This window comes from Phyllobates terribilis, unplaced genomic scaffold (genome assembly GCF_046119375.1).
Source record: "Phyllobates terribilis strain yellow unplaced genomic scaffold, ASM4611937v1 Scaffold_4__5_contigs__length_816908805, whole genome shotgun sequence".
In the NCBI taxonomy this organism is placed as follows: Eukaryota; Metazoa; Chordata; class Amphibia; order Anura; family Dendrobatidae; genus Phyllobates; species Phyllobates terribilis.
Window position 1 is genome coordinate 174,610,975 of NW_027362764.1, and position 13,348 is coordinate 174,624,322.

The 13,348-nt window shown below is 42.0% G+C and overlaps 1 protein-coding gene across 6 annotated transcripts in view; it reads right to left on the minus strand.

Annotated features, from left to right (window-relative positions):
- Window positions 1-13,348, minus strand: part of TBC1D5 (TBC1 domain family member 5) — a 741,959-nt gene that overhangs the window by 308,803 nt on the left and 419,808 nt on the right. For all 6 annotated transcript variants that reach the window (XM_073677953.1, XM_073677948.1, XM_073677951.1 and 3 more), the window contains 3 exons: window positions 10,803-10,891; window positions 8,439-8,489; window positions 6,597-6,666 (listed from right to left, as the gene is read on the minus strand). In XM_073677953.1, coding sequence (XP_073534054.1) covers window positions 6,597-6,666; window positions 8,439-8,489; window positions 10,803-10,891 — 210 coding nt within the window. The remainder of the gene's footprint in view (window positions 1-6,596; window positions 6,667-8,438; window positions 8,490-10,802; window positions 10,892-13,348) is intronic.

A 13,348-nucleotide genomic window follows, 5' to 3' on the forward strand; every position in this document is an offset into this window, starting at 1 on the left:
CTATACATCTTAGGACCTCTTTCCAGGACCTGAATATAACATCCTTTTGCGGGACGGGGTTATAAAAGTGGCCCTAAATTGCAACAATAGTTTAATAATATTGATGACAACTGTAGTTTGAGCAGTCCGCTTGGTAGTCATGAAGAACTAGACACTCGGATGTGAAATAGAGGTGATGTTTACTTGCATTACAATATATACAGTGAAGGAAATAATTATTTGATCCCTTGCTGTTTTTGTAAGTTTGCCCACTGACAAAGACATGAACAGTCTATAATTTTAACAGTAGGTTAATTTTAACATTGAGAGATAGAATATCCATTAAAAAAAATCAAGAAAATCACATTGTATACATTAGATAAATGTATTTGCATTTTGCAGTGAGAAATAAGTATTTGATTCCCTACAAACCATTATGAGTTCTGGCTCCTACAGACCAGTTAGACGCTCCTAATCAACTCATTACCTGCATTAAAGACAGCTGTCTTACATAGTCACCTGTATAAAAGACTCCTGTCCACAGACTCAATTAATCAGTCAGACTCTAACCTCTACAACATGGGCAAGACCAAATAGCTTGCTAAGAATGTCAGAGACAAGATCATAGACCTCCACAAAGCTGGAATGGGCTACAAAACCATAAGTAAGACGCTGGTTGAGAAGGAGACAACTGTTGGTGCAATAGTAAGAAAATGGAAGAAATACAAAATGACTGTCAATCGACATCGATCTGGGGCACCATGCAAAACCCTTGTGGGGTATCCTTGATCATGAGGAAGGTCAGAGATCAGCCTAAAACTACACGGGGGGAACTTGTTAATGATCTCAAGGCAGCTGGGACCACAGTCACCAAGAAAACCATTGGTAACACATTACGCTTTAACGGTTTAAAATCCTGCAGTGCCTGCAAGGTCCCCCTGCTCAAGAAGGCACATGTGCAGGTCCGTCTGAAGTTTGCCAATGAACACCTGGATGATTCTGTAAGTTATTGGGAGAAGGTGCTGTGGTCAGATGCGACAAAAATTGAGCTCTTTGGCATTAACTCAACTCACCGTGTTTAGAGGAAGAAGAAGGATGAGTACAACCCTAAGAACATTGTCCCAACCGTGAAGAATGTTGTTGGAAACATTATGCTTTGGGGGTGCTTTCCCTGCAAAGGGGACATGACGACTGCACCGTACTGAAGGGAAGATGGATGGGGTCATGTATCGCAAGATTTTAGCCAACAACCTCCTTCCCTCAGTAAGAGCATTGAAGATGAGTCGTGGCTGGGACTTCCAGCAAGACAATGACCCAAAACATACAGCCAAGGCAACAAAGGAGTGGCTCAAAAAGAAGCACAGTAAGGTCATGGCGTGGCCTACCCAGTCTCCAGACCTTAATCCCATAGAAAACTTATGAATGGAGTTGAAGCTCCGAGTTGCCAAGCGACAGCCTCAAAATCTTAATGATTTAGAGATGATCTGCAAAGAGGAGTGGACCAAAATTCCTCCTGACATGTGCGCAACCCTCATCATCAACTACAAAAAACGTCTGACTGCTGTGCTTGCCAACAAGGGTTTTGCCACCAAGTATTAAGTGTTGTTTGCCACAGGAATCAAATACTTATTTCTCAATACAATGTGCAAAAAATGTATCTAATTTATACAATGTGATTTTCTTGATTTTTGGGGGGGATATTCTATCTCTCAATGTTAAAATTAACCTATCCTTAAAATTATAGACTGTTCATGTCTTTGTCAGTGGGCAAACTTACAAACCAGCAAGGGAACAAATAATTATTTCCTTCACTGTAATGTTTCATCAATAACTTAAACCTTTGTCAGATATACAGTCTGCATTGCATATAGAAGAGGTGTGTATGATAGAGAAGCAGTAGTTGTAATGGGGCATGACCACACTGGTGAGGCACCTCTGTGTCATGCCGCATTACCACTAGTGCTTCTCTATCATACATAACTCTCCTATTTGCAATGCAGACTGTATATCCGATGAAGGTCTAAGTTATTGACCGAAATGTTGTATGTTGGATTGCAAATAAACATAACCTCCATTTGACTAACGAGTGCCTAGTTCAGGGGTGGGGAACCTTTTTTCTGCCAGGGACCATTTGGATATTTAGCCCATCACTCGGTGGCTGTACAAAATTATTAATTTGAAATTTATCTTGCTATATTTAGTCTTTGGTGATGTTAGATGGTATTGATGATGTTGCTACTCGCAACTGCTTTTCTAGATTTGTGTCGGTCTGGAGTGCAGTCAACCTCTTGAGATGAGTTTTTAAAAAACTTGCAGCAGTAAGTTCTGAACACAGATGCATATTACATTGCAGGTCTCCTCACAAGAGGAATCACAGCTCAAGTTACATTTATAGAACTCAAGAAGTGGGGTAATGGAAGTATATCCATCAGATAGGAGACACCGAGACTGCTCTATATACATCACATAGGAGACTTTGGGGCTGCGGCTTATACATCATATATTATACACTGTGGCACATTTCACACACGAGACGTGGCATGTACATCATAGGAAACACTGGGGAACATACATCGCAGAAGACGCCAGGGCACATACATCACAGGAGACGTCGAAGCATATGCATTTCAGAAGAGGCTGAGAGCATATACATCACAGGAGATGCCGGGGCACATATATGAGATGCTGGAGCATATACATCACAGGAGACGCCGGGGCACAAAAATCACAAAAGACACTAGGGCATATACATCACAGGAGACGCTGGGGGCACACACATCATGAGACACTGGGGGCACATACATCACAGGAGATGCTGGGGCACATACATCACAGGAGATGCTGGGGCCATATACATCACAGGAGATTCTGAGGGCATATACATCACAGGAGGGGCTGGAACCATATTCTTATCAGACGAGGAGCTGGGGGGCATATACATCACAGGAGACGCTGGGAGCACATACTTCACAGGATACGCTGGGAGCATATACATCACAGGTGACGTTGGGGAAATACATTACAGGACCACAAGAGGTGCTAGGGGCACATACATCACATGAGACGCCGGGGGCATATACATCACAGGAGATGCCGGGGGCATATACATCACAGGAGATGCTGGGGGCATATACATTACAGGAGGGGGTTGGGGAATATATACATTACAGGAGGGGCAGGGGCATATATACATCACAGGAGGGGCTGGGGGCATATGAATCACAGAAGGGAAAGTTTTCGTCGGTGGGACTGGAGCGTGAAGCATAGAGCGTGACTCTGTTCAAAAAGTACGTCCTGACGTAGGAAGTAATCCTTTCTTCCATGTCCCGCATCGTTCAGTAGTGAAAGTGTGTCACCCTGGCCTGGATGCCACAAAATGTATTAAAGCTGTGTCTGAGAGCAAGGGGGAGGTTCTCTAGTCAGGGGAACATTAGCATGCAATGCCTCCTGTCTCAGGCCAGTAGGGGGAGCAGGCTGCCCCTATAAAAGCTGGTGCTGGGGGCAGGGTTAGGGAGAACTTGATGGCCTGTCTCAGCACTGAGACTTGTCCCAGAGCAGAGCAGGGACAGACAGTTGCACTGCACCTAAGAGGAAGTGTGGCAGGAGGAGAGCCACAAGCCAGAGACAAGAGGCGAAGAGAGCCTGTCTTGGCAGATAGAAGACTTATTTTACCAGACTTTGGTGTCTGAGGCTGGGAGGATTCCACATCCTCCAGCAGATAACCAGTTCGCAGGGGACTGTATATTCCTTAGCCTAAGAAGCCTGGAGGCCCTGCCACAACAGAAGGGACCAGCAAAGCCGTACAAGGCTGGGAGCAGAAAGGAACCCACGTCGCAGGCCATACAGGCGAGAATACACGGAAAGCTCGGAAACGTGAGCTGTTACCCTATAACGAGGAGATAGCCAGAAGGAGCGCAGAAAGCACGGTAGGCCTACACCCTCACCCTGACCAGGGCCAATTTCCCCGTTGCTCTCAGACATCCAGGTCCCCTCCTAGCTGGGACTGTTTATGGGTCAGTTTACCTGTTTCAGTAAAGACCCTGGACTGCAACTTGTTGTCTGTGTGCTCCTTGCACCTCCAGCACTATCAGCACTGGGACTCTCACTACCATCACTCCCACCATCCATTATACTGCCCTGGGGCCGCACTCTTCCCGTGGGGAGTCACACTACCCTAGCTGCACACCTCATCAGCCCCAGCGGTCTGCATGCAGCGGCGGTTCCTAATAACCGCAATCCACGGGTGGCGTAGTCGGACATTATCAGCAGAACGTAGCAGACTACCATTGGCCTGACCACCCTGAGCCACGGAACCGGGTCGCCACTACTACCCCCATCGTTCCCCTACTGCCCGGATCTGAGTGCCCCATGGCCCAGGGGGCGAGTCAAAAGTTGCGTGCACGCAGTGTTAGTGCCAATTAAAGAGCTGGCTACATGAGCACTGCGTTCCCCGGGAATCTCACTGGGGGCCAGAGAAAACGACGTTGCAGCCTGGAGGTGCCCCACCGCTGCCTTAGTTCTTCCTAGCTGCTATAAGGGGTAGGACCCTACTAGTGAACCATTGTCTCGGAGTGCCATTATCTACTTTAAGCTTAGGAGTCTTGGCCACAGTCTCAGCAGCTTCAGAACACTGATAGATCTATGTCCCTTTATCTCTACCTCTACTATATACCTATTTGTTTTTGTACAAGAGACAAGCCTATCTACCATTTTTTTAATATTTCCTCCCAGAAAACTGATAGAAATACTTTGTCAGCCCAGAACTAGCAAAAAGTAAATTGCATGTTCTCTACAGTAGAGATCACATATCAAATTCTGTTTTGTATACTAGAGCAACAATAAGCACAATTATAATGTAAGGCAGCATGGCTATTGTAAAGTTGAAGGTAGAAATTAAAGGATGACACAATAGACAACATATAATTAATAGATCCTTCCCTGCACATATCACTCCCTCCCCGCTGCACATCACAAAAAACACTCTCCCACAAACTCATTTACTGTTTTTTTTTTTTATTTACGTCCAAGTTTAAAGAGCACCAATCACCTCCTAGAAAACCTAATGAGGTAAAAAGCGAACAACATATAACCCTTTCTCAAATACAACCATAATTTTAAAAAAGTGCGGTGTGTACAATGTAAAGAAAACAAGAATGCAATGATTTGAAAATGTCTTCCAGCCATATTTTATTCACAACAGAACATAGAACACAGATCAGAAAATTAGTTAGAATTTTTTCCATTTATTTGAAAAAGTTAACTCATTTACAGTAATTAGTTACAGTAACAAATGAGAAAAAAAGTTGGGACACAGCCATGTTTACCATTGTGTAGCATTCCCAAGCCCTTAGTTTCTCCAGTATTAGATCAGATAGACATGATGGACAGCAGGCCAGTGAGTGGCCTCTTCTTATCTCAGCACCTCTAGTATCTCCAGTATTAGATCAGAAAGATGAGCTGGACAGCCGAGTGAGCAGCCTCATCTTACCTCAGCACTTCTGGTATCTCCAGTATTAGATCAGATAGACAGGGTGGACAGCATTGTGAGTTGCCTCTTCTTACCTCAGCACTCCTGGTATCTCCAGTATCAGATCAGATAGACAGGGTGGACAGCAGTGTGACTTGTATCTTCTTACCTTAGCACCTCTGTCTCTCCAGCATTAGATCAGATAGACAGGGTGGACCACAGTGTGAGCAGCCTCTTCTTACCTCATCACCCCTGGTATCTCCGGTATTAGATCAGATAGACAGGGTGGACAGCAGTGTGACTTGTATCTTCTTACCTTAGCACCTCTGTCTCTCCAGCATTAGATCAGATAGACAGGGTGGACCACAGTGTGAGCAGCCTCTTCTTACCTCATCACCCCTGGTATCTCCGGTATTAGATCAGATAGACAGGGTGGACAGCAGTGTGACTTGTATCTTCTTACCTTAGCACCTCTGTGTCTCCAGCATTAGATCAGATAGACAGGGTGGACAGCAGTGTGAGCAGCCTCTTCTTACCTTAGCACCTCTGGCATCTCTAATATTAGATAATAATATCCAGTGGGAGCACATCTTCCTACGTGTCAAGGCAGAGCTTCATGCTCACATGTACCTCTCCTAACAACATTCTAGGCCAAGTTTCTGACATTGTAACCATATGTCAGGCTATTTTATGCACTATAGTGATTACCCTCCCTAGATAATGCGAGTGTGTTTCATAATTAAACATATTTACGAATGTATTAATAATTATATTTCCCTTAGTTACTTATTGTTTTCTATTCCCGGAGAACCCATTTAATAAAACCGTTTTGCAAACAAATGCTTTTTAGCCAAAAATACATAGATTTAGGTAATAATGTATCCAAACGTGTCCATATCCTTTAAAGTGACACTGATGTTTTTAATTGCTACAGGCCAAAAACAAGCAAGAACTATAGCCTTGAGTCCAGGCACTAACAATACATGCTGTTTATAAAGATCTCAAGATAATATTGGCTATTTTCTTTTTTTTCTTGTGGCTTACCACTAAATTGAACTGCAAGAAAATGACGGTTTGGGCTAAGCAATTAAACAAAAAAATCAATAAGAAAAAATACAGAAATACAAATATGACATTCCTTGTAACTTACCTTGCGAGAATCATGTTCATATGTGGAAAACCAAGGCTCGGCGCTTCCCATAAGGTTTGAAAACAAGGCACTAGAATAAGTAAGAATATTTGTCATAAACAAGAACTCTGCCGAACAATATGGTTGACCTGCGCCAAGAGAGACTTGTACATTGTATAATAAGCACCAAACTGGCCAATAAACAGGGAATAATAGGGAGTTTGATCATTCATCTCACTGTAATAAATTCACCCATTAATAACTGAATATTTGTTCAAAGTGTCTTACTTACTTGAAAAACTTTTTCTGTTAAAATTATGCTATCAGTATACAAATCTAATTTCTTAAACTCAATATCTTCAAGGGTGCAATGGCATATAAAAAAATTCCATAAATAAAATCTAATAGAAAAGGTCACATGGGAGTTATTCTTCTGTTATATAATAGAGCAGTAGCAAGGCGTTCCTTAAAGGGGTTCTGCAGAAAAGAATAACAAAATAACATAGGGAAATTCCTAAATAAATTGAATTAGAAAATCACCATTGTTTTGTCTAGAGAGGTAATCATTATAGAAATAAAATGGCCGTTGTCCTGTTACACTGACAGAAAATTGTCCTAGAATGTTAATCAGATAGACATGATAGACAGCAGTGTGAGCAGCCTCTTCTTACCTCAGCACTCCTGGTATCTCCAGTATTAGATCAGATAGATATGATAAACAGCAGTGTGAGCAGTCTCATCTTATCTCAGAACTCCTGGTATCTCCAGTATTAGATCAGATAGACATGATAGACAGCAGTGTGAGCAGCCTCTTCTTACCTCAGCACTCCTGGTATCTCCAGTATTAGATCAGATAGATATGATAGACAGCAGTGTGAGCAGTCTCATCTTATCTCAGAACTCCTGGTATCTCCAGTATTAGATCAGATAGACATGATAGACAGCAGTGTGAGCAGCCTCTTCTTACCTCAGCACTCCAGGTATCTCCAGTATTAGATCAGATAGACAGGGTGGACAGCATTGTGAGCAGCCTCTTCTTACCTCAGCACCTCTGGTATCTCCAGTATTAGATCAGATAGACAGGGTGGACAGCATTGTGAGCAGCCTCTTCTTACCTCAGCACCTCTGGTATCTCCAGTATTAGATCAGATAGACATGATAGACAGCAGTGTGAGCAGTCTCATCTTATCTCAGAACTCCTGGTATCGCCAGTATTAGATCAGATAGACATGATAGACAGCAGTGTGAGCAGCCTCTTCTTACCTCAGCACTCCTGGTATCTCCAGTATTAGATCAGATAGACATGATAGACAGCAGTGTGAGCAGCCTCTTCTTACCTCAGCACCTCTGGTATCTCCAGTATTGGGAGCAAAACGTCCTACAAAAGAAGGGAATGGCGGCACTTCCTACTGCACATGCTCACAGGCACCCATCCTATTAATATTCTCTTTCAATGTAATAAGATGATGGCCAGTTGAATTTTATGGCGATTACCTCTCTAGACAAAACAATTGTGATTTGCTAATAAAAAAGTATTTAGGAAGGAATTTATTTATAATGACATTTTCTTTAGTTTTTTTTTTCTATTTCCAAAGAACCCCTTTAACCAGGGGCAAAGAGTATCCTATTCCAGATATGGACAATAAATAACAGTTGAGCCTTTGAATAGGTTTATAGGATGGAATCTGTAAAGTTTAATGAATTGTTGGAGTGACTGTAAAGTCACCTGCAGCATGTAAAGCAGAGGTGCACCCCAGGAATGAAGGAAGCAGTGCACCTCAAACTTTGTTCAAAATGCGCATTACGAACTGTAATAATTGATATACATTAAACAGTTCAGCATTGCTAAGGTTTCTGACTTACTAGGCATCATGTTCCAAGAAATCAGGATTCAACAGAACTTTCATTTCCTCACTAGAAAAAAATACATAATATTAATGTCTTTTATTCTGCACACCATAATGTCAATACATTTTATGATTGAAAAATATGTATTTTTGAGTTGTTTCTTTTGGAACATGTAAAATAAAAAAACTGTTTTTTCTTCTAAACACTTACAACAGTCATTAATCTTCAGACTGTTACTGAAGAACAAATGAGGCAACATTCATCAGTTGGTGGAGGCATTGGCATTTATTATCGCCAGCTAAGCAAGCAAGTAGCAGGCAGATTCTCAATGAGTTGTGCTACTCCGTCCTAATATATAACTTGTGTTTTTACAGTAAAGTGGTAAAACAAAAAAAAATGTGAGCCTTCGGCTCCCATTCCAAAATGTCCTTGGTCATTTGCTGGTCTTCACTTCCTAGTCCCTACTGACATACAGGATATAACTTCTCAGCCAATTACTGGCCTCATTTTTGACCAGTCCGAGCCAGTGATTGGCTGCAGTGGTTATATTTCCTTGTGTCGGGATGTCATTGCTGCAGCAGTACGTAGAATTGGTGAGGAACTCGGCAGCATTGCAATGGAAGAGGGGGTGAGTATTGTTTGTTTTATTTTTAATACTTTTTCAGCATTTATGCAAAAATAAAAACTGAACTGGACTACCCACTCCTAATTATGCTAATATGCGACTTAAGGAGGCTCAGATCTATGGTGCAGACTTTTACACTACATATCTGCCCTAGCTTTAGCTGATATGACTGCTGTACCTGGCAGCCGGCTACACACTGACAGGACCATAACCGCAGCGGCGACGGTGCCGTAAGTGAGATCACCGGGGCTCATCCAGCTGATGAACTCCTGTGAACTTTCTCACGGCAGCTCAGTGCTACACACTGCAGGAGCGATTACACTCCTGTCAGTGTGTAGCCGGTTGCCGGGTATAGAAGTCACATCAGCTGATGTGACTGCTCTACAAGTGATACGGATCGTCGTGGGACAGTATGGATTACGTCGGATAGGTGAGTATTATGGTGTTTTTTTATTTTGGATTTTTTACAGGTGACAAGGGCTTCAAGTGAGTGTAACTGTGTTTTTTATTTTTATTTCAATATTTATTCATTTATTTACTTTGAGCACAGGCACCGGCTGATGACTACTCCCACCAGCGACGCATGCTCGCGCTGTTATCAGCGACAGCAGGTGTAGGCTGATGGGAGTAGTACTCTCATCAGCCGATGCCTGTGACCAGCGGTAAGCTTTTTACCGTCAGTCACAGTCACGGCTGCGGGCTCATGCTGTCATCTGATAAGAGCCGACGATGTTTCTCGCACTGTCACACAGATGACAGCGCGGGAAACACCGCAGTAACAGTAACACAGACTTCTTTAGGAAGTCCATGTACGGGTTCACACATCTCTAACCCCTAATCCTCTGGAGGAGACTGTCCTGGCACCTGATGTACTTCCTTGGACTCCCTGCAGGCTTCCTCACAACAATTGATCTTCTCTCTTTAAAGTTCTTGATGATCTAATAATTGGTTCATCTAAGGGCAATCGTACAACAACAATGATCTTTGGAAATAAAGCCACTTTGATGTAAAGTAATGATGACTGCACGTTTCCTTGGAGGTGACCATGGTTATCAGAATAGGACAATCATTTCAAGCCTCCTTTGAAAGCAACCAGTCAGCTCCATAATTCAATCAGAACAACAGAGTGATATCAGCTGCCTTGTCCTCATAACACTTTCTCCTGACCTGCCGAGAAGATCACTGAAATGAAGTAAGCAGGTCACTTTATAGCAAGGCTGAAATTCAGTGGAAATGAGGTTTTACAGATTAAGATAATTTTCATGCAAGAAATGACTGCAATTTTTTTGCAATTCATCTGATTGCTCTTAACAACAACTAAGGTTAATGGCACTATAAAAACTGAAGCAGCGAGTCAACATTTGTGCCAATCTCAAAACTATTAGCTTCAACTGTAGACAGACAAGCTTACAAAGGGGCAGATGGACTAAACTCCTGCAAGTATGACATGGCAGGATGGAGGGAGATTACTATCTTTACATGAGCTTAGACCGAATTTTCATCAAAATCAAGCTTTTTTTAAAAAAAATCTATCCTATGTCTAGGATATAAGCTGAGCCAGTGAGGGATTTCAGTCTTTCTCTGTGTATTATATGTAATGTTTTCTATTATTTCATTAATTGATAGACAGGTGATGACGGTGCAGTTCATTATGTTCAAAGAATACATCACAGCCAACCAGTGCAAGAGCCGTCTGCTGCAAGGCGCCCGTGGATCACTTGCTAAAATCCCACACTAGGTGTAGGAGTACCCACCTTGGTTGTGCAGCTTCACTTGCATGCATAAACGCCTGATGATCACAATGCAGTATGAATAATATAGGCGCCAACAGTTCATGCATTCCCTGAAAATTAAGAGTAAATTATCAGTGCTCAATTTAATAGAAATGTCAAAAAACAATATACATGTAAACATAGATGACTGTTTAAGGCTGTTCTATGCAGGTTAAATTATCTGAAATTATTATTTAATACAGGGAATAACCTGGAGGATATAGAGTTGGGTCCCCTTTCCAGATATAACAGCCTTCAGTCTTCTGCGAAAAATTTCCACAAATTTGAAGTATGTTTGTGGATATTGTGCACCTATCCTGTCACATTGTGATTACACACACCCGTTGGGACGCATGCATGATCGACAGGTATCAATCACCTGTCCTATACCTAATGCATAGAACAGGTGCACAATACCTATCGATTGTGTACTCATCACAGCATAGACGAGAAATAATTGGCTCCGTGCACCTCCTGATGCAGAAGTGAGGAGTGCTGGATAAGTTCTTTATCAACTATTAGCGCTGACTACATAAATTTGGCCATAAAGGCTACTTATTGATTATAGAAGGTATTCCTAAAGTCTCAAATTCAGCTGTACATAAAAATGTGTTACGCTCACACCACTTATGCCACAGGTGGGCAACTACCACATGCCACTCTTGGGTGCTTACACATCGGCTCCTGGAATCCTTTTCCAGGGGTGCCCAGCCAATCACCTGACCTGAATCCAATAGAAAATTTATGGAAGGAACTAATGCTCAGAGTTCATAGAAGGAGCCCACAGAACCTTCAGGATTTGAAAATAGCTTGTGTGAAAGAATGGGTCAAAATGACACCTGAGCAATGCCGGCGACTAGTTTCTCCATATAGGAGGCGTCTTGATGCTGTCATCACCAACAAAGGGTGTTCAATACCTTTTTCCTGTGTCATTTCTCATTATTACACATAACATAATTTATGGACATCTATGGCTTGATTTCTTTGCCTGTGTGGATTGGATGGGTTGTCACTAACATCTGATAAGAATTCCATGTCAATAGCACTTTTAGAAATATATTTACTTAGAAAATTGGTGACGTGTTCAATACTTGTTTCACCAGCTGTACATGCTGCCCAATACATGGGCAGCATGTATCGGGCACTGGCTGTATGATCTCAGCCATGTCTTAAAGGAATTTGCCTGCACAAAATGACCGTTAAGACCAAGCACATTCCCTTGGTGAACCCTTGGTTTGGTCAAACAGATCAGTGCCCCTTCCCATCTACTTGTTTTCTTTCAGTCTCCGTTTTCCACTTCCTTTTTGGACAGCTGTGGCTTTATGGGAGAAAGAGAGAACAAGTGGGTAGGTGTACTGAACTGATTGGTCAAGCTTATGGTGCAGTGAGCTCCTGTGCTTGGTTTGAACAGTCCTTTGGTGCCGACAGACTCCCTTTAAGAGAACTTTCCACATTGCACTCCTTCTATCAGTATGCAATGCTGCAAACGGAAAAAGAAAAGAAAAAGAAAACTGTGGTAAAGTTTTGTGTTTGTCAACAGCCTGTAGGCTCGCAAAATTGAACCTGTTCTTTATATGCCTGTGTTCATTTAGCCCACCAAGCAGTCTTTATTAAAGCTGGAGCATCAGGCAGTCAAAGTTCATTAATACCATTTATGTAATCTATGCGGTTTCAATTAACTCAGCAAGACACTCTACTACATGATAACAGTCTCATTAATTCAATAAAACCCCATAACTATTAACAATATGGTCTATGTTAAACGGGGTGTCACCTACTACAAAGTAATGGCTTTAACAGCTTGTGAGGAGACTTAAGTTTTTCTCTTCTTTTAAATGTTATCAAGTTAAATATTCATTCCTTATGCAGAAAGGTGTTATTTCTCTGTAAGGCATCTTCAAGATATCAAACCCAAGCAGGGGGTAATTAAGCTGTTTTAATTCTTACCCAGTAATAATATTACTTTCTAGTTCAGTAAATGACAGACTTTGTTTAAAATTATACACGGTTTCCCACTTCAATGCATGACGTGCCTGGGGTGTATTCACTTAACGCTGTGGGAATGGACACCGTTGAATAATTACGACCAAGGAAATTTATAATAAAATAAAATAAAATAAGGAAAAAAAAATTGCTCGCCATTAATTTTTATTTGGCTTAACGATTCGTTTTCGCATCGCAGTTAACATAGCTAGGAAATATGCCTTGCCGAACTTGTTTATTGCTTAGTTAACGTAATTTGATTTTACAAAGTTCTTTAGTGTCTTTTTTCCCAATGTTCTCTGTCGAAAACTAATACAAAAACGGCATTAACTTGAAAATGAGTCTCTGCTAGGAGGCCCCCTATGTTTCTCCAAATCTCTAATAGCTGCTGAATATAAACAGTTTTGCGCAGTCTCTTTTAATCCTGGGTTACGATATCACACTCATCATTGCTATATATGATACGGTTTAGTAAGGCATTGGCCATGGTCTGGGGTCTACAGCCCTTAGCCATTAACTATAGGTAAGGGACCCATGACCTTTTT